This window comes from Oncorhynchus gorbuscha, linkage group LG25 (genome assembly GCF_021184085.1).
Source record: "Oncorhynchus gorbuscha isolate QuinsamMale2020 ecotype Even-year linkage group LG25, OgorEven_v1.0, whole genome shotgun sequence".
NCBI lineage: Eukaryota > Metazoa > Chordata > Actinopteri > Salmoniformes > Salmonidae > Oncorhynchus > Oncorhynchus gorbuscha.
In genome coordinates, this window is record NC_060197.1 from 6644045 (window position 1) to 6671289 (window position 27245).

General features: G+C 43.0%; 2 protein-coding genes across 5 annotated transcripts in view; both read left to right on the forward strand.

Moving 5' to 3' along the window:
• Positions 1-14500, forward strand: part of LOC124014205 (protein mono-ADP-ribosyltransferase PARP12-like) — a 21179-nt gene extending 6679 nt beyond the window's left edge. For 3 of the 4 annotated variants that reach the window (XM_046328973.1, XM_046328970.1, XM_046328972.1), the window contains exons 3-12: positions 5645-5948; positions 7507-7557; positions 7835-7961; positions 8271-8436; positions 8549-8669; positions 10628-10724; positions 10862-10937; positions 11044-11174; positions 12003-12154; positions 12249-14500. In XM_046328973.1, coding sequence (XP_046184929.1) covers positions 5645-5948; positions 7507-7557; positions 7835-7961; positions 8271-8436; positions 8549-8669; positions 10628-10724; positions 10862-10937; positions 11044-11174; positions 12003-12154; positions 12249-14209 — 3186 coding nt within the window. In that variant the 3' untranslated portion in view covers positions 14210-14500. The remainder of the gene's footprint in view (positions 1-5644; positions 5949-7506; positions 7558-7834; positions 7962-8270; positions 8437-8548; positions 8670-10627; positions 10725-10861; positions 10938-11043; positions 11175-12002; positions 12155-12248) is intronic. The other variant, XM_046328971.1, reaches the window with a different exon arrangement.
• Positions 14501-14828: 328 nt separating this feature from the next.
• LOC124014206 (protein mono-ADP-ribosyltransferase PARP12-like) lies at positions 14829-20408 on the forward strand. The gene is made up of 7 exons (XM_046328974.1): positions 14829-15217; positions 15474-15609; positions 17967-18238; positions 18398-18485; positions 18598-18728; positions 18964-19112; positions 19322-20408. Exons 1-7 carry the CDS (start codon positions 14925-14927, stop codon positions 20059-20061), a joined length of 1809 nt encoding a protein of 602 aa, XP_046184930.1. The 5' UTR covers positions 14829-14924; the 3' UTR covers positions 20062-20408.
• The last annotated feature ends 6837 nt before the right edge of the window (positions 20409-27245 follow it).

The following is a 27245-nucleotide window of genomic DNA, read 5'->3' on the forward strand; positions in this document are numbered from 1 at the left end:
CCCTTTGACTTTTTTTCACATGTTGCTACGTTACAGCTGGATATAAATTCAACTAAATGTATTTAAAAAATAAAACATCTAAAATCTACACACAATACCCCATAATGACAAAGCAAAAAATAGTTTTATATATATATATGAAATGAAATATCACATTTACGTAAGTGTTCAGACCCTCAGTACTTTGCTGAAGCACTTTTGGCAGGGATTACAGCCTTGAGTCTTCTTGGGTATGACTCTACAAGCTTGGCACACCTGTATTTGGGGTGTTTTCTCCCATCCTTCTCTGCAGATCCTCTCAAGGTCTGTCAGGTTGGATGGGGAGCATCGCTGCACAGCTATTTTCTCACCAGAGATGTTCGATCAGGTTCAAGTTCAAAAGGTTTCCTATGGAGGATCGACAGTATAATTGAAAACAACATTTTCCCATTCAAGTCAACATTCTCTGATATGTGCACCTCCAACAGTCTTTCTGGAACCATTTTGAAAGTAGACGTTGCAATTGTATTCCCATTTTAGTACATTTATCAGCCAAAACATGATACCCACTGTGTATTCTAGAGCATGTTGTGTCTCAACTGATGGCGGACACAACATAATAGGGTCTAAGCTACAACATTGTTTTGATTTTTTTTTTGTGATTTTCTTTTGATAATTGTAAAAAATATTAACCCTTTACATTCGTACCCAGGTTGAAAATAGCAGATTTGGGCACTCAGTGGCAGTACAGTAAGATGCTCTACATCTTGTCAGACACCCTTGTCAGACACCTTGTGCTCCACAGTGCTGTAAGGGTTTTGACTGACAGACATTCTGAACTTGAGCACCTTGCATGACAAGAAGTTGCCCCCATCCCTCCCACTAATTGGGCAAATTTTGTAAATATTTTGTTGACTGGGTGAGGGAAATGCTGTTAATTAAGAGGTCTCAATGTACAGTATATTGAAATGTGAGATATTGAGGATTATAATAAATACTGCTTTGATGTCATACAAGCCAGCCAAACACCTGTGAGTCCAAATGTGCACATCACATCTCCAAATCATAAAACTCCCACAGTTTCAATGTTTATGATCACTATGTTTGATGTACAGTTACGAGATGACATGGCGTTGTACCCTGAACAGAATGAGCCTATGTACGTCTACTGTGAAGAAGATTTGGCGCTACACACACACACACACACACACCTGAATGTACTCATGACTCCTTTTCCATGTGCACTAAAATTACACTCTGTTTCCCTGAATTGCATTGTGAAAGCCTGACACTGTAATGTCATATTTTATCATTCAGCTAGTCTTGTTGGCAATAGAACAACCTTTCAAATCATGCCCACCTGGACCTAGATTGAGATTTATGTTTTTGGATTACGTAAATAATAGCAGTAATTGTATGGTGGCAGGGCTTGTGTTCCAAACAAATCAACTACAAGTGTGCTTCCTCTAGTTCCTCAACAGCACAGCAAGGAGAACTCAAAAAAGCCCCTTTATAGTTGAAGACTCATCTTTGAGTCATACAAGAGTGTTCAAATCATGTTGGAGAGGTGTGTGTGGTCACTTGGGGACACCAGTTAGTGCTCTCACTCAAACCCTGTTGTTTTATGTGGTACCGATCCCACATTTTCCTGGGAAAGTTTTATCATGTCACTGAATGTATCCAGAGTATTTTCAGATGGTGTTATCTAGTAAATGTCAAATGCATATAAAATCAACAGTGTACTGTTTTGGTTTCAGTCTTGTCACGTGCTGTTGTGTCCTCGCCTTTTGGTCTGATCATTTTCCCATCTCCAAACTGTTCCCTTTCAATTTGTTATGAGTTTCATATTTCTTCTGTAAGAAATAATTCAACGTCTTAATTGTTTATTATTATGATAATTTAATTGATTCTGATATTTCAGGGGGTGGCAGCACCCCTACTTCCTGCGGGTATGGGAATAACCAATGGCGATGCAGGCATTGCAGCCTGTGAAATTTATAGCACGCTTCAGACAACCACGGTGAATGTGACTACAGTAAATTTTAGAAATGATAAAAAGTTTGATACAATTTTCACCTGACACGATCACTCTTAGTTCTTGCCTAAATATGTTGGCATGCATAACTCTTTTTTTTTTACAATTCCCATATTTTCAATAATGTGATAGTCGTTTTGCACTGATCCAAACAGTATGTTTTAACTGTTTTGTATAATATTACCATTATATCTACGCATGACCAATTTCGGTGTCTTTATTAACAATGTCATATTCTGCTTGAAATAACATGTAGGTTAATGAAATAACCAAAAGAAAAATGTGATTTGATTATTAGCCTAATGGTAGGCATTATATCATGTGAATTAGGCCTTATGTGAAATCATTGTCAAAAGCGCAACAGGTACTGTTGCATGTAGGCCTAGATTATTTATGGGTTGATCATATAGAAATATCAAAACATTCTTTCAACTCCAAAGCAATTGCCTGTCTATGATGCCGGAACCACTGACTCGCTACCTTTTTCTATAATCAAGACACCTGCTGGTAACTCTTAAATGGTTAGGACAGCTCACAAGGTGTCCTAAATACCTTACGACTAAAGAGGCTTCTTGCATAGCTTCTATTTTTACCCATAAGAGTAGGAGTAAAATCTCTCTATGCTCAGCACTTATGCCCAATTGTCTACCCTGAGATGCTTTGTGGATACGGGCCCAGCTGTCAGATTCTCGAGGAACAGGTTGTTTCCCCTCATCGGTGAGATGCACGTAATCCCCAAGGTACTGCCCAGGGACACAGTGCTTTATGGCAGAATGGTGGATTGTGGGAAATGCAAACACCAGCTGGTTGACAGAGCACCGGGCCATCTCTTTGTGCTTGTTTTATTAATTTATTTGACCTTTATTTAACCAGGCAAGTCAGTTAAGAACAAATTCTTATTTTCAATGACGGCCTAGGAACAGCGGGTTAACTGCCTGTTCAGGGGCAGAACGACAGATTTGTACCTTGTCAGCTCGGGGGTTTGAACTTGCAACCTTCTGGCTACTAGTCCAACGCTCTAACCACTAGGCTAACCTGCCGCCCTGCTGTTCTCCTCCCACTGGAACTTCCAACTCCTTTACTGTGTGATGTCAGAGTAGATCACCGTTGTCCCGGGGAACAGTTGGATGGCAGCTCACATCTGACGCACCTTTGTGTGTCCCAAGTCGTTTCCGAGGTGGATGACTATGATACATTCACGGTCGCACCTTGCCTTGGTGAGAGAGAATATTTCAGAACTTTTCCTTTGAGAACAGCTCATCCATATTTCACGCTCCTGTCGTCATCTAGCCAGATACATTGTGTAATCCCATTGTAAATATTTGCTCTCGCCAATTTGCTTTGAGCAATGATCAGTAGGATTATGAGCTGGGATCTTATCAATAAGTCAAAACGCACAACATTGTGAGGGTTCACAAGGATAGCATGTGTTAAGCTGTATTATAATGTTGCGTAATCATCTTCCGGTGTGAAACCATGGAAATGAAAAACTACTAGATTTGAAGTCAGAATAGGCATTGGTCTGAAGCCGAAAAAGAAAAGAAATTCACGAGTACCATAATGCTTATTCCACCAACGCTCTACCAAGGTTTTCCAGCACATAGCTTTGCCCTACTACAGTAGCTATGTTGGTATTGTAATTCAAACTGTGGTGGCTGGTTGCTTTGGATTCAAACCTTCTCAAATAGCCTAATTCATACTCTTCAGATGGATAATGGACTGCAATTACAATTATATATAACGGTATAGATATATACAGTACCAGTCAAAAGTTTGTAAACACCTACTCATTTCAGGGTTTTCTTTATTTTTATTTTTTTTCTACATTGAGGAATAATTGTGAAGACATCAAAATCACAAAATAATACATATGTAATGTAGTAACCAAAAAAGTATGAAACAATGCAGAGATCATCCGTTCACCTACTCAACGTCTCACAAAGACACGGCGGTTGGAACTAAAAATGTCAAATTTGGACTCCTCAGAATAAAGGACAGATTTCCACCGGTCTAATGTCCATTGCTCGTGTTTTTTTGTCCCAAGCAAGTCTCTTCTTCTTATTGGAGTCCTTTTAGTAGTGGTTTCTTTGTAGCAATTTGACCATGAAGGCCTGATTCACGCAGTCTCCTCTGAGCAGTTGATGTTGAGATGTGTCTGTTACTTGAACTCTGAAGGATTTATTTCGGCTGAAATCGGAAGTGCAGTTCATTTGTGGCAAACTTATCCTCTGCAGCAGAGGAAACTCTGTCTTCCATTTCTGTGGCGGTCCCCATGAGAGCCAGTTTCATCATAGCACTTGATGGTTTTTGCGACTGCACTTGAAGAAACTTGAAAAGTTCTTAATGTTCCGTATTGACTGACCTTCATGTCTTAAAGTAATGATGGACTGTCATCTCTTTGCTTATTTGAACTGTTCTTGCAATAATATGTACTTGGTCTTTTACCAAATAGGGATATCTTCTGTATACCACCCCTACCTTGTCACAACAACTGATTGGCTCAAACGCATTAAGAAGGAAAGAAATTCCACAAATTCACTTTTAACAAGGAACACTTGTTAATTGAAATGCATTCCAGGTGATTACTACATGAAGCTGGATGAGAGAATGCCAAGAGTGTGCAAAGTTGTCATCGAGGCAAAGGGTGGCTACTTTGAAGAATCTAAAATATATTTTGATTTGTTTAACACTTTTTTGGTTACTACATGATTCCACATGTGTTATTTCATAGTTTTGATTTCTTCACGATTATTCTACAATGTAGAAAATAGTAAAAAATAAAGATAAACCCTTGAATAAGTAGGTGTCCAAACATTTGACTAGTACTGTATATCATTTGTCTATGTATTTTTAGATATAAGCCCATTGTAAATGTGTATTGTTGCATCAACATCTTTACTATAAACATAAATACAATCAGAACTTTAAGCTACATATTATTTTGCACGAGGTAATGAACTGTCCATTGATCAGCCCAGCAATTGATCAAACAGGACCATGTTTGAAACACAAGTGCTTCTGCGCTGATGTCAATATTACGCAGGGAAGCTAACAGTTACTGAAATGAGGAATGCAGATAGATACATCCTATCTGAGATACTGTGTCCAACACACCACCACCTGTTGGGCACATACAGACCAAAAAAGGATGTTCTTTTTTTCAATGACGTGTATTGTTAAAATAAAGGTTTAAGAAAATACAGGCAGGCAACACATTACAAGACAAAACAGCTCAATCAAGCCTGATCGTCTGGTAAGTATAAAAGCAAAGCTTGCTCTAATTAAAAAAATTCAAGCATGAAAAGGTACCGTAATGGTATGATGTCCTACTATGGTGTGAAGAATCCAATGCTTTACCTTGTATGCGGTACAAATCACATTATTTTGGAAGCACCCCCTCTAAGAGTCTGAATTAGGCTGTGTTATTCTCACTTAAAATAGTTTTTAAATCTCTTGTATGTTTTGGCATTAAACTTCAAAAAGTGTAGCACTTGGAAGGGAAGGTTTTTGTCAAAAAGGGATTGAATTCAAATAGATTTACCCAATAGCTCTGTGTGTTCATCTCATGCTTTCTTGCACATAGAGTATGGTAAACAAGTATTTTAAAAGCCTTGTCTCTCACTCTTTCAGGTGTGCAACTCTTATAACAAAGGCACCGGGCAATATGGCAACTGCCCTGATCAGGAGGGGTGCAGGAGACTTCACGTGTGCGACAGGTACATCAGAGGAACCTGCTCCTCGGGAGCCAACTGCAACAGGTGTCATGACTTCTTCGAGCCACACCCACGGAGGACCCTGCAGCAGAGGGGAGTGCCAAACGATCTAATGGCATCCATGTTGTCCACCTACCAGAACATCCAGGCCATGAAAAGTGAAGGTGCCGGCGGTGCTGCTTCCATCAACAGGCCCCAGAGCTGTCCTCAGAGAAATACAGGTAGACGGCTGCAGGAGCAAACAACAGGGTTGTGTTCAGTGGGGAATAATGTTTCAGAACAGTCGCTATAGTTGCCTGCAAAAGTATTTCTCTATGGACTTGCTTGCCAGCCATGGTTGGGGTCAATTCCATTTAAATTCCAGACCAGTTGTCACGCCCTGACCTTGGAGATCATTTTTATGTCTCTATTTTGGTTTGGTCATGGCGCAAGTTAGGGTGGGCATTTCTATGTGTTGTGTTTCTATGATTTTTTTATCTCTGTTCTGGCCGGGTATGGTTCTCAATCAGGGACAGCTGTCTATCGTTGTCTCTGATTGGGAACGATAAGTAGGTACCCTTTTCCCCACCTGTGTTTGTGGGAAGTTGACTTTCTTTATGGCACTTAGCCTTAAGCTTCAGGGTTTTGTTTTGTCGTGTATTGTTTTGTTCGGCGTCTTTTCTTAATTAAAGAACATGTACGCTCACCACGCTGCACCTTGGTCCACTCCTTTCATCAGCGATGACACCAGTCAATTCAATAAGTACACTGATATTCCAATTCTCTTCAATGCTTTTCAATAACCAGGTTTCCATCCAACCTTTTTATGCGAGTAAAGTACATGTTGCATGAAAATGAACATTTCTTGGTAAACTTTCCAAATGTCGACAACAAAATACGCTAGATATCGTGTGGTTTTTTTGGGGGGGGGGGGTCGGTAAAAGTGATTATGCGAGAAATGGCTGTGGAAATACTCATTCTCAAATATTGATGTAATAACCATAATATTTAAGTAAACTTGGAGTCACAGGGTGACATGTTGTGTGGTCCTACTACAACTGGAGAAAGCATACAGATTTAGGCTACAGGTGAAATAAGTTATGAACTTCACAGGGGGGTGAAAGTGCACGGTGACACACTTGATGCTCCTTTCCAATAAACATCAAGGGTCTTATTCTGGTGACATGATCATCAATGCTTGGCTGCCATTTGACAAATAAAAATGATCTTGCTCTTTTGTCTAATGTTTTACATTTATTTCACCTTTAGTTAACCAGGTCGGCCAGTTGAAAACAAGTTCTCATTTACAACTGCAACCTGGCCAAGATAAAGCAAAGCAGTACAACAAAAAAACAAGAGTTACACATGGAATAAACAAAAGTACAGTAAATAACACAATAGAAAAATCTAGATACAGTGTGTGCAAATGGGTGTTCATGTAAGCTATACCAGCACTGTATCTGCGAGCTGGTGGCTAGAGCGCACGTGTCAATAAGAGTGGGTACATTCGCTATATAACGCAAAAACAATTATTCGGTACTTGGGAATTTAACCACAAAAGTTATTTTTATGTGCGCTATGTCATCATGCACAGCCTTTTAATTTGATGGAAGCAGATCTCTGGTAGGAAAATGTGCATATAGTTTGGATGGAAACCTAGCTAGTGAGGAAAAGGTGGAATTGGAATTTCTGGGCTTTATGAATTGACATGGTATTGAGATGGTATTGACCTCAACCTTGTTACCAACTTTGATTTCATGTAACTAAATGTTTGTTTATTTGTTCTTTATTTATTTACAGTGAGGAAGGAGATCTGCCTGTTCTTTGTCAAGGGGGACTGCAAACAAGGAGGTACATTTAACGAGGGAGATATTGTGTGTGGTGGCAGAGTGTCTGGAGGATAGCGTTCCCATGTTTGCTTTGACAGAACACCTTGCCTGATTTTTACTCCGGTAGAAGCTATGGCACCCGGCCGGATATGAGTTTATCTACAACTGTCAAGGTTGTCAGTAGAGACACAATACAAACCCCGGGAAACCACAATTTAGGGACAAATCAGGCTGTTACCCAGGTGCAACAGTGATACTCAGCAACATATCACATCTCACTAAAAATGTATGACTTTCAGAGAAATGCTGGAGAGTCCACTTCAAAATGCCCTACAAGTGGGAAGTGAACGATGGACAGACTTGGTCAGCTCTGCCAGAAAACGAAGAAATCGAGAGAGACTTCTGTGACCCTTCTAAGATACACAGGTACAGTATGTTGTTATGTCATACTTAAAGATAGACTCAGCGACTTCCTCAACAACTAAGAGAGTTGGAGCGCAAGACTCAACTTCCCCGCTGTTTTGGTACCACGCTGTAACAGCGAAGCGAACACGTGCACATGCTCAGATATAGTACTGTGTGTGACTGTCTTGCATCTCAATATCTGCGGTGCTGCTTGTGGCAATATCATTTTGCCGAGTCTACCTTTAACTAGAAAAACCGTCGAACTGTGAATAAGGTACAATATAGCCATTTGTGTTTTTTGTACCATTTACATTTGTCATGCCTTCACAGTGAGGGATCTGAGCGTGTGCGTTTCGACTCCATGAGCCACGGGTTACGGGAAGTTCGCCGTCTCTCCACAGTTTCCTCTGTGACCCAGCCCACATACGTACTCACCACAGAGTGGGTGTGGTTCTGGGAGGACGAGTACGGCAAATGGATCCAGTACGCATCCATCGTAAGTGGTGTGAAAACACTCAAAACAGGCTGATGTGTTACGAGGACAATAATAGATATAGTAAACTGTTGTTCCCCTTGAAATAGATGTTTTTTTTCCCTATAAATCACAGAAAGAGATGCACAGATTGTCGTCCATCACCAGTGAAGACCTCGAGAAAAGGTTCCAGGAGGATCAAAGTGCTGTGGTGAAGTTCACCGCAGGCCAGCAGTCTTATGAGCTGAGTTTCAGAGGTAACACATTTCAAACTCTTGAAAAACAGCTCTCATGTGCAACTTTCTGTTATAATAATACATTTTAGTTAAAGCGCTTAGCACAAGTTACAGTTAGTCTGAAAGGCAACTCTTATACACTACCAGTCAAAAGTTTTAGAACACCTACTCATTCAAGGGTTTTTCTTTATTTTTTTACTATTTTCTACATTGTAGAATAATAGTGAAGACATCAAAACAATGAAATCACATATATGGAATCATGTACTAACCAAAAAAAGTGTTAAATAAATCAAAATATATTTTATGAGATTCTTCAAATAGCCATCCTTTGCCTTGATGACAGCTTTGCACACTCTTGGCATTCTATCAACCAGCTTCAGCTGCAATGCGTTTCCAACCGTCTTGAAGGAGTTCCCACATATGCTGAGCACTTGTTGGCTGCTTTTCCTTCACTCTGAGGTACAACTCATCCCAAACCATCTCAATTTGGTTGAGGTCGGGGGATTGTGGAGGCCAGGTCATCTGATGCAGCACTCAATCACTCTCTTTCTTCGTAAAATAGCTGAAGCTGGTCCCATTAAGCCCAAACCAGATGGGATGGCGTATCGCTGCAGAATGTTGTTCGCTATGCAGGTTAAGTGTGCCTTGAATTCTAAATAAATCACAGACAGTGTCACCAGCAAAGCACCTCCACACCATAACACCTCCTCCTCCATGCTTTACAGTGGGAAATACACATGCAGAAATCATCCGTTCACCCATTCTTTGTCTCACGAACCAATGACTGTTAGAACCAAATTGGTCTGGAGTCCATGTGCTGGGTCATTGTCCTGTTGAAAACAAATTATAGTCCCACTAAGCGCAAACCAGATGGGATGGCGTATCACTGCAGAATGCTGTGGTAACCATGCTGGTTAAGTGTGCCTTGAACTCTAAATACATCACTCACTGTGTCACCAGAAAAGCCTACTCTGCATCTCACAAAGACACAGTGGTTGGAACCAAAAATCTCAAATTTGGACTCATCAGACCAAATGACATTTCCACTGGTCAAATGTCCATTGCTCATGTTTCTTGACCCAAGCAAGTCAATTCTCATTATTGGTTACTTTTAGTAGTGGTTTCTTTGTAGCAATTTGACCATGAAGGCCTGATTCACATATTCTCCTCTGAACAATTCATGCTGAGATGTCTGTTACTTGAACTCTGTGAAGCATTTATTTGGGCTGCAATTTCTGAGGCTGGTAACTCTAATGAACTTATCCTCTGCAGCTGAGGCGACTCTGGGTCTTCCATTTCTGTGGTGGTCCTCATGAGAGCCAGTTTCATCATAACGCTTGATGGTTTTTGCGACTGCACTTGAAGAAACTTGAAAAGTTCTTGAAATGTTCCGTATTGACTGACCTTTCATGTCTTAAAGTAATGATGGACTGTTGTTTCTCTTTGCTTATTTGAGCTGTTCTTGCCATTTTATGGACTTGGTCTTTTACCAAACAGGGCTATTTTCTGTATACCACCCCTACCTTGTCACAACACAACTGATTGGCTCAAATGCATTAAGATGGAAAGAATTTGTGCACATTAAACCTTTAAGAAGGCACACCTGTTAATTAAAATGCATTCCATGTGACTACCTCATGAAGCTGGTTGAGAGAATGCCAAGAGCGTGCAAAGCTGTCATCAAGACAAAGGGTGGCGATTTGACATATTTAGATTTTTTTTAACACTTTTTTGGTTACTACATGATTACATATGTGTTATTTCATAGTTTTGATGTGTTCACTATTATTCTACTACTGTAAAAAGTTTTAAAAAATAAAGAAAAACCCTTGAATGAGTAGGTGTTCTAAAACTTTTGACCGGTATACGCCCCCTCAAATTCTATTACTAAAATTGGCAGCAGGTAGCCTAGATGTTAGAGATGTTGAACAGGAACTGTAAGGATGCTGGTTCAAATAGTTATCTTGTAATTACAGACATGACACAAAAAAACAAAGCATATGGTACTGTAAGGATGGTCAGACGACGTCCAGTCTTTGTTTCAACTGTGGACGCACAAGCTGCAAGGAGCAGGTAATTTATGAATGGAATTGGACTGAGAATGGGTCTATGTTCTGAATCGAACCATTTCTCTTTGTACCTAATAGATGACTTATAATCATAATACTTTTTTCTTGTATATGAAGGTTATTTCTCATATGTCATTTCAGGAGAAATGGACCACGCAATTTCAAAGCTGTTCCTGGATCTTGGGACAAGTCTGCGATTCCTGACATTGGATACAAGGTCACTTGTTTACATGTGATTCTCCGGCTTTGGAATTGCAGGGAAGTTTAGCATTAACATTGCCCTGTCGGCTGTCACAACCATTTTGTTTTTCCCCCTCCTGCAGACAGTCACTCTTCTGAGTTCTGACATGGACTATCAGAAGGTCCAGGGACTTTTCAACAACACCATGAGGGGCTTCCAAATCACCAGCATCGAGAGGGTCCAAAACAGGGACCTCTGGGAAGTCTTCCAGTGGTATGTTCACATCAACTCTCACACACAATCCCAGCGTGTTACTTCCAAAATGCTATGTAAACCCTGGCTTGAATGTGATTATGGGGAAGTAGTGTTAGGATTTGAAAACCTGGTCAGGGTGTGTAGAAATGTGAGATACAACATATAAGGTGACCATCTCCTATATTTAAAGGTTTATTAGACAAAAAGAGACAGACAGACATATGCATAGGAGAAGACCGACATGTTCATGTAAGAGGTCTAGAGCAAATCTCACCTCCTCCCCTCTGACGAGAGGGCTGACCTAAACACTCTTGCCCATCTCTGTTCACTGCCAAAGCATTAAATCAAGGTGGAGACCTTGGGGTTGAATAGACTATACATTTGAAACATATTAATCGCTTAAAGACGCCCATAAGATGTTGTGTCTCGGGCCCAGATACCAGTTACTGAGAGCTGCTTTAAGGTGACCTCTGGCCTTACAGAGGGTACCTAGAGGCCACATTTCAATAGGGAATAACCATCTGAACGTATCAATCTCAACAGCAGCTAATGGTGATTTCATACAGTAACAGCAGCTAATGGTGATTTCATACAGTAACAGCAGCTAATGGTGATTTCATACAGTAACAGCAGCTAATGGTGATTTCATACAGTAACAGCAGCTAATGGTGATTTCATACAGTAACAGCAGCTAATGGTGATTTCATACAGTAACAGCAGCTAATGGTGATTTCATACAGTAACAGCAGCTAATGGTGATTTCATACAGTAACAGCAGCTAATGGTGATTTCATACAGTAACAGCAGCTAATGGTCAATTCTTAATGGTCATTTATTCTTTCTCAGGAAGAGAGATTTAATGAAGAAAAACAATGGAGGTCAAAACAGCAAGGAGCTACATCTCTTCCATGGAACGGACCCAAAACACGTAGAGGCCATTTGCAGAGATAACTTTGACTGGAGGCTGTGTGGAACCAACGGAACTGTGTATGGCGAAGGTACCTCATGTTAACCATCTGTCAGATTTTAGAAGCCGTCATTATCTCACTATAGTCAGTCATTTTGTTTTACTGATGATCTTCTCTGTTTTAGGGAGTTACTTTGCCAGGGATGCCAAGTACTCACACAGCTACACCAGCCACTCAGGAGTGAGGTCCATGTTTGCTTGTCAGGTGCTTGTTGGCGACTACACACGGGGGAACTCGGGGCTCCGTCGCCCCCCTCCAAAAGGCGAGAGAAGCCCCACTCTCTATGACAGCTGTGTGGACAATGTCCTGAACCCATCCATATATGTGGTGTTTGAAAGGCACCAGGTTTACCCAGAGTTCCTCATCAAATATGATGATGGCGTCATGCACTGGTCCACATCGGCTCCAGCTCCACCCAAAACTGTCTCTATCCAATCCACTTCCTTAACCCCAAAATCCAACCGGATTCAAGCCACAGCTGCTGCTACCCCATCGAAGAGAGTTCCATCCACTTTGAATCCATCTAAAACTGCAGCCACCACTTCCTCAAATCCAACCCATTCTCGTCCCACTTCACGTTTTGTCCATCAGTCGCTCCCAAAACCTGCCCAAGCCCCATTGATATTCATTCAATCTCCAGTCCTCATAAAGCCAGCCACAAGTTCTCAATTAGTGGATATCACCCGAGGCCCAGATTTCTCTTCCTCATTTGCAAACCTCTCTCACACACTCACTACCCCAGCCAGTACACCCTCTCGTACGCTCACTACCCCTGCCAGTACACCCTCTCGTACGCTCACTACCCCAGCCAGTACACCCTCTCGTACGCTCACTACCCCTGCCAGTACACCCTCTCGTACGCTCACTACCCCTGCCAGTACACCCTCTCGTACGCTCACTACCCCTGCCAGTACACCCTCTCGTACGCTCACTACCCGTGCCAGTACAACCTCTCGTACGCTCCCTGCCCCAGCCAGTACCCTCTCTTGTACGCTCCCTGCCCCAGCCAGTACCCTCTCTTGTACGCTCCCTGCCCCAGCCAGTACCCTCTCTTGTACGCTCCCTGCCCCAGCCAGTACCCTCTCTTGTACGCTCCCTGCCCCAGCCAGTACCCTCTCTTGTACGCTCCCTGCCCCAGCCAGTACCCTCTCTTGTACGCTCCCTGCCCCAGCCAGTACCCTCTCTTGTACGCTCCCTGCCCCAGCCAGTACCCTCTCTTGTACGCTCCCTGCCCCAGCCAGTACCCTCTCTTATACGCTCCCTTCCCCAGCCAGTACACCCTTTCCTACACTCACTACCCCAGCCAGTACCCTCTCTTATACACATCCTACCCCAGCCAGTACCCTCTCTCCTACACTCACTACCCCAGCCAGTACCCTCTCTCCTACACTCACTACTCCAGCCAGTACAGCCTCTCGAAGACTGGCTCCCCAACCCCCCACCCTCTCTCCTACACTCACTCCCTCAGCCAGTACCCGCTCTCCTACACTCACTCCCTCAGCCAGTACCCGCTCTCCTACACTCACTCCCTCAGCCAGTACCCGCTCTCCTACACTCACTCCCTCAGCCAGTACCCGCTCTCCTACACTCACTCCCTCAGCCAGTACCCGCTCTCCTACACTCACTCCCTCAGCCAGTACCCGCTCTCCTACACTCACTCCCTCAGCCAGTACCCGCTCTCCTACACTCACTCCCTCAGCCAGTACCCGCTCTTCTACACTCACTCCCTCAGGCAGTACCCCCTCTCGCACACTTTCCCCTTTAACTGGCACCCTATCTTGGGCTCACACCCGCTCAACAACCACTACTCGCACTCTCTCTGACAGTAGTTCTTCTCACCCACTATCCCCTTCATCCTCACTGAGCACACATTATCACACACTTTCTCACTCATCCTACTCCCCCACTTACACACAAACTCCCTCACGCACTTCCCCCTCCACGTCAAGCAATCCTTCTAGCACACTCTCCCCCTCAGATAGGTTGCTAGGTGCCTTCACTAGATCTCCTCCTGAATCACTGTACAGTGTTCCAACAGCTCATAGGAGGGACACCAAAGAAAAAAACAAGTGCCTTCTACAATAACTTGCCTTTGTCAGGGTGGAGCAGTAAGTTAATAGAAGGTTTTGATGGCGAACATCACATTTTCAAAAACAGAACATTTATTGAAATGATATACTATATATTTTATAGCTATGTATCTTTACCTTGTAGTGGCTTAATAATAGTGCAGACGTTGTTAATTTTGCACAAATATGAATTTGATGAGCATGTTTCCTTTACTCAGGTCTGCTGACACAGTCCATACATTTTGTAAATGAAACAGGTTTGATTTCTCTATTTTTAAACTGAATAAACTCAGAAAATAATTGATTGTGGATGTTTTTTTGGACAATCCTACTCTTTTCTAAGAGATTTTGAAACACTTAAAATGTCAGAAACATATCTTTTGACAAATATCATCTTTATTGATTTTAAACTGAATCAATGATTAACTACTGCTGCTACTGTGTGTCGAACAGGCCTATTGTGATGTAAATTAATGTTCCACATGCCACTCGGCCAGAGTTCAATGTGACGGATTTAAAAGGCTGTGTACCATCATTAGTGTGTTCTGTTGCCTGTTTGTTATACTTGGCTACCTTCATAATAGGGGAGTGGTTAAATACACTAAGTTTCATTTAGTCAGAAATGGTTTTGTCGCATGCTGGTCATCTGTTTTGTAGTTAATGGAGAGCAGAGTTCGACTTCATATTTGACTATATATGTACAGTTCATGTAATTGCAAGGACCAACAGTCATGTGTTGTACGGTGACTCACATGGATACAAGGGCTCTGATCTACAAGGTCCTCTGTGCCCATAATGGGTCCTTTGAGCTGGGAGAATTGCGTGCCAACATTAGCACCACAGAAGATGACCTGGAAAGTGTGTTAGGGAATCAGGAGATGTTTACCAGGGCTGTCTCTATGGGAAACAAACTGATAGTTGCCCAGACGAAGATGAGGTTATGCAGAGCTAAAGGATGTAGTGGCTGCAGCAATTTACACCTGTGTAAGTTCTACCTGTATGGAACATGTCCATCCAATGAGAGGTAAACCGTTTTTACTTCTGTTTTGTTTTTACTCTTGCAGTCATTTTACTTCTACTACTATTTTGTCTTCCATTTCCTAAATTCACATGGTCTTACAGAATGTGACAGAGGTAATGCACTACACTATGAATGTCAATTGCTACAAGTTCATGGCAGTGTGTAGATTTGACATTTAAGCCATTTAAAAACATTTTTTTTTTTACAAAAATTAAGAGCTAAATAAGAAATTGGCTCTCGCTCTTCTTGTGATTTCCAGACAAGGATGCCGTCTCTGCCATGAGCTGACGTCAGAGCACAACATCAGAGTCCTGAGAGAGCACCACCTGGAAGAACTGGACAGGAAGGAGCTGTTTACATTACTGCTGCAGAATGACAACGCCCTTTTACCCCCAGTATGTGCGTTATAGGCATTCAGGAAGTATTCAGACCCCTTGACTTGATCAAAATGTTACGTCACAGCCTTATTCTAAAATGGATTCAATATTTTTTTCCCCTCATTAATCTGCACCCAATACCGCATAATGACAAAGCGAAAACAAGCTTTTAGAAATTTGTGCAAATGTATTCGACATAAAAACAAATACCTTTTTTACATAGGAATTTAGAGAGTCTCCCAAAGAGTCTCCCTTTGCTATGAGACTCGAAATTGAGCTCCGGTGCATCCTGTTTCCGTTCATCATCATTGAGATGTTTCGACAACACGACTGTGGTAAATTCAATTGATTGGACATGATTTGGAAAGGCACACCTGTCTATATTTTTTATCTTACCTTTATTTAACCAGGCAAGTCAGTTAAGAACAAATTCTTATTTTCAATGAGGAACAGTGGGTTAACTGCCTGTTCAGGGGCAGAACGACAGATTTGTACCTTGTCAGCTCGGGGATTTGAACTTGCAACCCTTTCGGTTACTAGTCCAACCCTCTAACCAAAAGGCTATGCTGCCGCCCCGGTCACACAATTGACAGTGCATGTCAGAGCAAAAACCAAGCCATGAGGTGTAGGAAATTGTCCGTTGAGCTCCGAGACAGGATTGTGTCGAGGCACAAATCTGGGGAAGGGTACCAAAATATTTCTGCAGCATTGAAGGTCCCCAAGAACACAGTGGCCTCCATCATTCTTAAATGGAAGAAGTTTAGAACCATCAAGACTTTTCCTAAAGCTGTCCGCCCAGCCAAACTGAGCAATTGGGGGAGAAGAGCTATGGTCAGGGAAGTGACCAAGAACCCGATGGTCACTCTGGCAGAGCTCTAGAGTTCCTCTGTTGAGATGGGAGAACCTTACGGAAGGACAACCATCACTGCAGCACTCCACTAATCAGGCCTTTGTGGTAGGGTAGCCAGACGGAAGCCACTCCTCAGTAAAAGGCACATGACATCCCGCTTGGAGTTTGCCAAAAGGCACCTAAAGACTCTCAGACCAAGAGAAACAAGATTATCTGGTCTGATGAAACCAAGATTGAGCTCTTTGGCCTGAATGCCAAGCGTCACGTCTGGAGGAAATCTGGCGCCAGCCCTACAGTGAAGCATGGTGGTGGCAGCATCATGCTGTGGGGATGTTTTTCAGGGGCTGGGAGACTAGTCAGGATCGAGGGAAAGTTTAATGGAGCAAAGTACAGAGAGATCCTTGATGACAATCTGCTCCAGAGCGCTCAGGACTTCAGACTGGACAAAGTTTCACCTTCCAACAGGACAACGACCCTAACCACACAGCCAAGACAACGCAGGAGTGGCTTCGGGACAAGTCTCAATGTCCAATGATCGAACCCGATCTAAAATCTCCGGAGAGACCTGAAAATAGCTGCTCAGCGATGCTCCCGATCCAACCTGACCGAGCTTGAGAGGATCTGCAGAGAAGAGTGGGAGAGACTCCCCAAATACAGGTGTGCCAAGCTTGTAGTGTCACGCCCAAGAAGAAGCCAGGCTGTAATCGCTGCCAAAGGTGCTTCAACAAAGTACTGAGTAAAGGGTCTGAATAATTATGTAAATGTTTTTGCTGTGTCATTATGGGGTATTGTGTGTAGATTGATGAGGGGGGGGAATGATAATACATTCAATACATAAGGCTGTAACAAACTTTTGTTTTTTAAGTCATACTTTCTGAATGCACTGTTTATGTCAGCCTCTGTACAATTCAAGTTGAATACACGCATAAAGTGTCACGTCCGTCATAATGATTGGACCAAAGCGCAGCGTGCGTAGAGTTCCACATATTTTAATTACTCAAAACTCACCAAACAAACCGTGACGCTACTGGTGTGCACACAGGCAACTATTCGTAGACAAGATCCCACAAAGCACAATGAGGAAATGGCTGCCTAAATATGTACCCCAATCAGAGACAACGATAAACAGCTGTCTCTGATTGGGAACCATACCTGGCCAACATAAACCGTTAATCACCTAGATGACCCACCCTAGTCACTATCACGCCCTAACCAACAGAGAATAAACAGCTCTCTATGGTCAGGGTGTGACATAAAGATGCAATGCCAGATGGGAACACAAGCTGACTCTTACTTTTGATTCACAGGCATTGTATATTCAATGTTTATTTCCCCATGTCCAAAATGACTACTGATAAATGCACGGACTTGGGGCTGTCATCCAAGTGTGTGTACTAAACTGAGCATGCAGATATCTGTACAAATAATGAATTTCAATTGGGACTCTGGTGCACTTAAACAGAGTTTGCACTTATCCAATGTCTTTATCAAGCCCTCATCAGGAGTGGTCTGTGTTTGGCTCCAGGTTTGCTTCACATACAACAAAGGTAGTGGAGAGTACGGATACTGTCCTGACAAGGAGAAATGCAGAAGACTCCACGTCTGTCAGCGCTACATTACAGGAACCTGTGCTGCAGAGGTGGACTGTGACAGGTCTCACGACTTCTACGAGCCCCACCCACTCAACACCCTACAGCAGAGGGGAGTACCTAATGAACTGGTGGCATCCATGTTGTCCACCTACCGCAACATCCAGGCAATCAGGGATACAATTGATGATAGTGACAACCTACGTTGGTAAGAGACCTTGTAGAGTAGCCTACACTATCTTCGTCTCCGGGCTCAATTGCTATTGGATATAAATTCGGAGAGAGAGAGCTGGCAGGTGGCTGAGATTATACTGTACTGACCTGTATTTTCTTATAATGCTGTCTAACTTTCTCTACTCCTCCTCAGCAAAAAAGACTCTGGTAACCGCCTGAAGAAATTCAAAGCTTTACCAAATCACTGGGATAAATCTTCAGTACCTGAAACTGGATTCAAGGTTCATAATAATGTTCTAACTCATAAGATCTTCCATCTGGTCAGAAGGCAGTGAAACATAAAGCTATTACATTGGTAAAAGGAGGTGATCTTTTCAAACGCATTCTCTCTAGAGGGTTGCTGTGCAGAGTTCCTCAGCTGAGCACAAGAATATTCTGGATCTTTTCCATCAAACTATGACTGGCTTCAGTGTGACGACTATTGAGAGGGTGCAAAATCGGATCCTGTGGGAGGTCTTTTCGTGGTAAGAATCACAACTCCTCATGCCAAAAGAAATGTAAATCTACCCAAGAAATATATTCGTATTGTCTGCGTTAATCAAAGCAGTGACAACATACCATATGCAAACAGATGTAACATGTTAATGGTAACTGGTCATTTCTAGTTTTCTAGCAGCAAACGAGCAGACACATGCAAATGCTATGAGGTGACATGCCAATGAAGATACTGACAAATGCATCTGTTGTTCCTCTCCCAAGGCAAGGAGATGTGATGAGAAAGACAAACGCAGGGAAGGAGAATGAGATGCAGCACTTCCATGGAACAGACTCTAAAAACGTGGACGCCATATGCCTGCAGAACATAGACTGGAGGATGGGTGGAACACAAGGAACGCCCTATGGGCAAGGTGAGTTCTGCATTTCACGTGATATCTAATAGATTTTTACGTTTATATCAGAATGTATGTTACGTGGAAATGGCATTGGACCACATCTTTGTTTCTATGCTCTTTCACGTCACAATGTGGAAATACAGTGGAAAAGTTGACAAAACAAATGTATCTGTAATGTCACACTGTCACTGTGATTGTTCTCATTCTAACCCATCTCTTTCCAGGAAGCTACTTCTCCAAGGATGCCAAGTTCTCCCACCGCTACACCAGCCAGTCAGGAGTCAGGTCCATGTTTGTTTGTAGTGTGCTGGTGGGAAATTACACGCAAGGACACTCCAGCTACCTCTGCCCCCCTTCAAAAGATGGAAGTCACACCATCTCCTATGACAGCTGTGTGGATGATATCTACAACCCCTCTGTATTTGTGGTGGTCGGGAAGCATCAGGTTTACCCAGAGTACCTTATTCAGTACAGGGAAGGGTCCAGGCCTGGGACCTATGTTCCACCACCTAACTTTATCCAGAACCAGAGCCACCACAACATGCACTGGACATCTATTCCAGTCATGCTACGCTCACCAGCCACCCCTGTGATGCCCAACAATGCAAGGTTCAGATCTCCTTGCCCAACAGGACCTGCCTTTGCCCAGCCCACACTCAGTACCCAGCCACTATTTTCACACTACTCAAACCCACCCAGGCCTCCCTCCAATCCCTCTGTTTCAAACCCTTCAAGACAGAGAACCTCCAGACCTACCTTGACATATGCTTCTGCACAGTTTGGCTCCCTGAACTCCGTGACACATCCATCGTTTCAGCCAGGCCTGATGACTTACGTCCCTCATCCACCACCCTGGGTCGGCTCTATGACCTCCATTCCACGCGCACCTCCACCCAGGACAAGATCACAGTTTGCTAAAATGAAAGCAAAAAGTACATCAATGGCATCACTAGATAATCTATAATCCTTGGTTGTCTAATTTGATTTATTTGGAGGGAAATTACCTTGTGTAAATAAATTGTATTTATGGATTACATTTTGAAATGTGTCCTTTTTAGCTCAGTTGGTAGAGCATGGTGCTTGTAATGCCATTGTAGTGGGTTTGATTCTCAGGACCACCCATACGTAAAGGGAATGCACGCATGACTGTAAGTCACTTTGGATAAAAGTGTCTGCTAAATGGCATTTATTATATAATGTGTAGTTCAGTGTTGACAAAATAATCCGAATTGGGCTGCCTGTGTAAACGCAGTCATAATAGTTTCGGAATGCACCACTGCATAAAATAAAACGTTCATGTTTTTTCTACTTTTTAAGGCGTTTGCTTCCCCCTAGGGGTGAAGTTGCTGAAATGCACCCTGCTTATTCTGCATTACTCCTCACATCTAGTCAATTACTTTCTATTGGTCATTGAGTTTATTTAATTAAACACAGAAATCCAACTACTTTACTAAATGTGTCAGCAGACCATAGGAAACGTGCTCATCATATTCCCTGTTACTAGTTGAACATCACAGGAGGCTGCTGAGGCGAGAATGGTTCATAAATGACCGAAACGAGGCAATTGGAATGGCATCAAACCCCTGGAAACCATGTTTGATGTATTTATCATTCCACCAATTCCTCTCCAGTCATTACCACAAGCCCGTTCTCCCCAATTAAGGTGCCACCAACCTCCTGTGTTTAACATCATTCTTGCTTGCTGCAAGGGTTTAACACACCAACGATGTATATTTGACATGAAAATGGAATTATCATTCAGAAACACTACAAATTGACCAGCAAATTGTTTAACTCCTGCACTCCAGATGATGTGATAGTAGCAGAAGATGTGTCAGAAGTAGAGCTCGATGTGGAGTGGTGAGACCCCGAGAGTGTGGAAGAGTCTGTGTAAGTGGGGGAGTACGATGAGTGAGAAAGTGTGTGATAAGGTGTGCTCAATGAGGATGAAGGGGATAGTGGGTGAGAGGTACTGCTGGCAGAGAGAATGCGAGTAGCTCTTGCTGAGAGGGTGTGTCAGTTGAACGGAAAGTGTGCGAGAAGGGGTGCTGGCAGGGGTAGTGAGTGTGCAAGTTTAAAAAATCTATTTTTTTTTTACATTTTACCTTTAACTAGGCAAGTCAGTTAAGAACAAATTCTTATTTTCAATGACGGCCTAGGAACTGTGGGTTAACTGCCTTGTTCAGGGGCAGAACGACAGTTTTGTACCTTGTCAGTTCGGGGATTTGAACTTGCAACCTTTCGGTTACTAGTCCAACGCTCTAACCACTAGGCTACCCTGCCGCCCTAAAACAGCAAGGTGTGGGCAGAGGGGGCACTGTTTGAGAGAGAGAGTGTGTAAGAGGGGGCACTGGCTGAAGGAGTTAGTGTGTGAGAGGGAGCACTGGGTGAGGGCGTGAGTGTGCGAGAGGGGATGCTGGGTGGCCAAGTGAGTGTATAAAATGGGGTACTGGCTGTACAAGAGGGGATACTGGCTGTGGGAGGGAGTGTAGGAGAGGGGGTACTGGCTGGGGTAGTGACTGTATAAGAGAGGCTGCTGGGTGGGGTAGTAAGTGTACGAGAGGGGGTGATGGTTTGGATAATGAGTTTTTGAGGGAGTTTGCAGAATAAGGGAGTGTAAGACCAATTAGCTTGGCCTAGGGTGGTATCCAACAACTGAGAACTTGGATTGACTGAATCCCAATGGAGTTCAGGCAGGTTTTGGGAGACGTGAAGGGGGAAGAGAATCGCTTGGATTAGAGGAAGTGGTGGCAGGTTGAGATGAACTCAAAGTGTAGGAGCAGCTGTTGCTTGAATCCGGTTGGATGTTGGTTATTGGACTATGTAAGTGGATTGGATAGAGACAGTTTTGGGGGGAGCTGGAGCCGAAGAGGACGAGTGCATGACGCCATCATCATACTTAATGGGGAACTCAGGGGACACCTGGTTCATTTTAAACACCACATATATGGGTCCAGGACATTTCCACACAGCTATCATAGAAAGTGGGGGTTCCCTCACCTTTTGGGGGGGGTGGAGGTTCCCTCGTGTGTAGTCACCAACAACCACCCGAAAACAAACATGGACCTCACTCACTTGACATCCCTGGCAAAGTAACTCCCTAACATTAACAGAGAAGATCATCAGTAAAACAAAATGACAGACTATAGTGAGATAATGACTGCTTCTAAAATCTGACTACACTTCTGACAGATGGTTAACATGAGGTACCTTCGCCATACACAGTTCCGTCGGTTCCACACAGCCTCCAGTCGAAGTTATCTCTGCAAATGGCGTTTACGTGTTTTGGGTCCGTTCCGTGGAAGAGATGTAGCTCCTTGCTGTTTTGACCTCCATTGTTTTTTACTTCACCAAATCTCTTTTCTTAAAGAAAGAGGGATAAAAACAGCTGCTTCCCCATAATCTTGTTCAAGCCAGGGTTTACATAGCATTTTGGAAGTAACACACTGGGATTGTGTGTGAGAGTTGATGTAAACATACCACTGGAAGACTTCCCAGAGGTCCCTGTTTTGGACCCTCTCGATGCTGGTGATTTGGAAGCCCCTCATGGTGTTGTTGAAAAGTCCCTGGACCTTCTGATAGTCCCTGTCAGAACTCAGAAGAGTGACTGTCTGCAGGAGGGGGAAAAACAAAATGGTTGTCACTGCTGAAACAAAAATCTGAACACTAACCTTCCTGTAAACCCAAGCAGAACAACCACATGTAAACAAGTGACCCTGTTTCCAGTATCAGTAATGGCAGACCACAGGGGGAAGTGTGGATGGAAGGTGGAAGGGGATCTTCACTGAATCCGTGGCTCGTGACTTCAAAATGTACACACTGTGAAGCCATAAGGAAATGTAAATGGTAAAGCAATCCATCCCCATGACAAGAATGTACTTCATTCACACTGCAAATGATTTGTATCTAGTTTAATATGACATAACATACTGCACCTTTGTATCTTAGAAGGGTCACAGAAGTCTCTCTAGATTGCTTTCTTTTTTCTGGCAGGGCAAACGAAGTCTGACCATTCTTCACTTCCCAATTGTAGGGCGTTTTATAGTGGATGCTCCAGCATTAATCTGAACAGACGTTAGGTTTATATAACAGACATTACATTTATGTAACAGTCTGTCATGAGAGACTTGTGTTAGCCAGAAGGACAAAATCATATCCTGCCATGGCCTCCATTCACAGAATTGATGTTAGGCTTCTAGTGTTGCTTTCAAAGGTTTATCAAATGGAGCACAACATAGTGCATTATTGTGGATGTACAGTATATGGTTGATGTTGTCCTATGAGGAGGATATGCTATTGTGTATCTACTGACAACCTTTAGATCTAGATAAACTCATATCCAGCCAGCTATCCTGGATTCTTTTGGAGTAAGAAAAGGGACAAAAAGTTCCCCTGATCTCAGGTGTTCTGCCAAAGCAAATGTGGGAAAATTACACCTCCCAGCAAAGCTCTCTCTCTTAAACTTGACCTCCTTGTTTGCAGTGCCCCTTGACAAAGAACAGCCAGATCTCATTCCTCACTGTCAACAAACAACTGATGTGTCATAAAAGAAATGCACCATCCTCCCCAATGTTAATATTTTCAATCGACCCTCCCCTTGTACGGCAAAAAAAAAAAAAAAAAACCTCTCCCCTTATAAACTCAGCAAAAAAAATAAACGTCCCTTTTTCAGGACCCCGTCTTTCAAAGATCATTTGTAGAAATCCAAAAAACTTCACAGAGCTTCATGGCAAAGGGTTTAAACACTGTTTCCCATGCTTGTTCAATGAACCATAAACAATTAATGAACCTGCACCTGTGGAACGGTCGTTAAGACACTAATAGCTTACAGACGGTAGGCAATTAAGGTCACAGTTATGAAAACTGAGGACACTAAAGAGGCCTTTCTACTGACTATGAAAAACACCACAAGAAAGATGTCCAGGTGTGAACCTCCACAATTCTGGTTCATCCTTGGGAGCAATTTCCAAACGCCTGAAGGTACCACGTTTAGCTGTACAAACAATAGTACGCAAGTATAAACACCATGGGACCACGCAGCCGTTATACCACTCAGGAAGGAGACGTGTTCTGTCTCCTGGAGATGAACGTACTTTCGTGTGAAAAGTGCAACTCAATCCCAGAACAACAGCAACGGACATTGTGAAGATGTCCGAGTAAACTTCACGTAGCAAATAAGCCATTCATTTTGTTGTTGACCAAATTCAACACTTTCCAAATTAAACTGATAATTGTTTCCACTTGGATACAACATACTGTAGCCTACTGGCATGACCTAGAGAGATACAACCTACTGTAAACTCCTGGCATGACCTAGAGAGATACAACCTACTGTAAACTCCTGGCATTACCTAGAGAGATACAACCTACTGTAAACTCCTGGCATGACCTAGAGAGATACAACCTACTGTAGCCTACTGGCATGACCTAGAGAGATACAACCTACTGTAAACTCCTGGCATTACCTAGAGAGAGATACAAACTCCTGGCATTACCTACAGAGATAAACTCCTGGCATGACCTAGAGAGATACAACCTACTGTAAACTCCTGGCATTACCTAGACAACCTACTGTAGCCTACTGGCATGACCTAGAGAGATACAACCTACTGTAAACTCCTGGCATGACCTAGAGAGATACAACCTACTGTAAACTCCTGGCATTACCTAGAGAGATACAACCTACTGTAAACTCCTGGCATTACCTAGAGAGATACAACCTACTGTAGTCTACTGGCATGACCTAGAGAGATACAACCTACTGTAGCCTACTGGCATGACCTAGAGAGTTAAAACCTACTGTAACCTACTGTCATGACAGAGAGATACAAACTACTGTATCCTACTGGCATTACCTAGAGAGATACAACCTACTGTAGTCTACTGGCATCACCTAGAGAGATACAACCTACTGTAGCCTACTGGCATGACCTAGAGAGATACAACCTACTGTAGTCTACTGGCATGACCTAGAGAGATACAACCTACTGGCATGACCTAGAGAGTTACAACCTACTGTAAGCCTACTGGCATGACCTAGAGAGATACAACCTACTGTACAAACTCCCTCACGACGCCAGGACAGCGGAGTCAATCACCACCTTCCGGAGACACCTGAAACCCCACCTCTTTAAGGAATACCTAGGATAGGATAAAGTAATCCTTCTCACCCCCCCCCCCTTAAAAGATTTAGATGCACTATTGTAAAGTGGCTGTTCCACTGGATGTCATAAGGTGAATGCACCAATTTGTAAGTCGCTCTGGATAAGAGCGTCTGCTAAATGACTTAAATGTAAATGTAAGATGCTGGAGGAAACAGGTACAAAAGTATCTATATCCACAGTTATATCGAGACCTATATCGACAACCTGAAAGGCCGCTCAGCAATGAAGAAGCCACTACTCCAAAACTGCCATAAAAAAAGCCAGACTACGGTTTGCAACTGCACATGGGGACAAAGATGGTACTTTGAGGAAAAATGTCCTCTGGTCTGATAAAACAAAAATAGAACTGTTCGGCCATAATGTACGGAGGAAAAAGGGGGAGGTTTGCAAGCCGAAGAATGCCATTGCAACCGTGAAGCACAGGGGTGGCAGCATTATGTTCTAGGGGTACTTTGCTGCGGTAGGGACTGGTGCATGTGGCATCATGTGGAATGAAAAATATGTGGATATATTGAAGCAACATCAAGACATTGCCAGGATTGTTCCGGTTTTGGCCACTAGATGCCCCCATTGTGCTTTTTTGACCCTTTTGTTTTCCCCTGTTTCCAGATTATTATTTGCACCTGTGCCTCGTTTCCCTTGAATGTATTTAAACCCTTAGTTTTCCCTCAGTTCTTTGCTCTGTGTTTGAATGTTAGCAGCCAGCCCCAGTGATGCTGTGAACATTTGTTACTCCAGTTGGACTTTCTTGTGGTACTGTTTTTGTTCTCGTTTATTTATTTTTGATTATCTTGAGATTTACTTTTTCACTTGGAGGATTACCTCTTTCTATTGGAATTACTTTTGACGTTGTGGATTTTATTTTTGCCTGAACATTCCTTTTACTTTATTAAAACACCGTCTCAAGTACTGCTGTGTCTGCCTCATCTTCTGCCACACTATTAGTGGCTCAGTTTGCTAAGTGACTGTTTCTCACACCGGAGACCCGAGTTCGTAACCGGGTCCTGACAGACATCAGTCAGGAAGTTAAAGCTTGGTCAAATGGGTCTTCCAAATGGACAATGACCCCAAGCACACTTCCAAAGTTGTACCAAAGTTGTGGCAAAATGGCTAACAAAGTTAAGGTATTGGAGTGGCCATCACAAAGCCCTCCCTCAATCCTATAGAACATTTGTGAGCAGAACTGAAAAAGCATGAGCAAGGAGGACTACAAACCTGACTCAGTTACACCAGCTCTGTCAGGAGGAATGGGCCATTATTCACCCAACTTATTGTGGGAAGCTTGTGGAAGGCTACTCGAAACGTTAGACTGAAGTTAAACAAAAGGCAATGCTACCAAATACTAATTGAGTATGTAAACTTCTGACCCAGTGAGAATGTCATGAAATAAATCACTGTTATTCTGACACTTCACATTCTTAATAAAGTAGTGATCCTAAAACAGGGATTTTTTTACTAGGATTAAATGTCAGGAATGGTGAAAAACTGAGTTTAAATGTAAACTTCCAACTTCAACTGTATATCCACACAAACACATTTTTCTAAGTGTGTGATTTATTACTCCTGTCGACAGCACTGTATGAGCAGAGAAAAATACTTCCCTGCCCCTGTCAACAGCACCCCCAACCTAAAACATCTTCCCCGCCCTGTCAACAGCACCCCCAACCTAAAACATGTTCCCCGCCCTGTCAACAGCACCCCCAACCTAAAATATCTTCCCCGCCCGGCAACAGCACCCCCAACCTAAAATATCTTCCCCCCCTGTCAACAGCACCCCCAACCTAAAATATCTTCCCCGCCCCTGTCAACAGCACCCCCAACCTAAAACATCTTCCCCACCCCTGTCAACAGCACCCCCAACCTAAAATATCTTCCCCCTGTCAACAGCACCCCCAACCTAAAACATCTTCCCCGCCCTGTCAACAGCATCCCCAACCTAAAACATCTTCCCCCTGTCAACAGCACCCCCAACCTAAAACATCTT

What these genes read in the sequence shown, in the direction of transcription:
- LOC124014206 (XM_046328974.1), top strand. Translation starts at nt 14,925, where the DNA reads ATGTGTTGTACGGTGACTCACATGGATACAAGGGCTCTGATCTACAAG. An exon ending in TACCTGAAACTGGATTCAAG is followed by an intron (nt 18,486 to 18,597) that starts GTTCATAATAAT and finishes CATTCTCTCTAG; the next exon opens with AGGGTTGCTGTGCAGAGTTC. An exon ending in CTGTGGGAGGTCTTTTCGTG is followed by an intron (nt 18,729 to 18,963) that starts GTAAGAATCACA and finishes TCCTCTCCCAAG; the next exon opens with GCAAGGAGATGTGATGAGAA.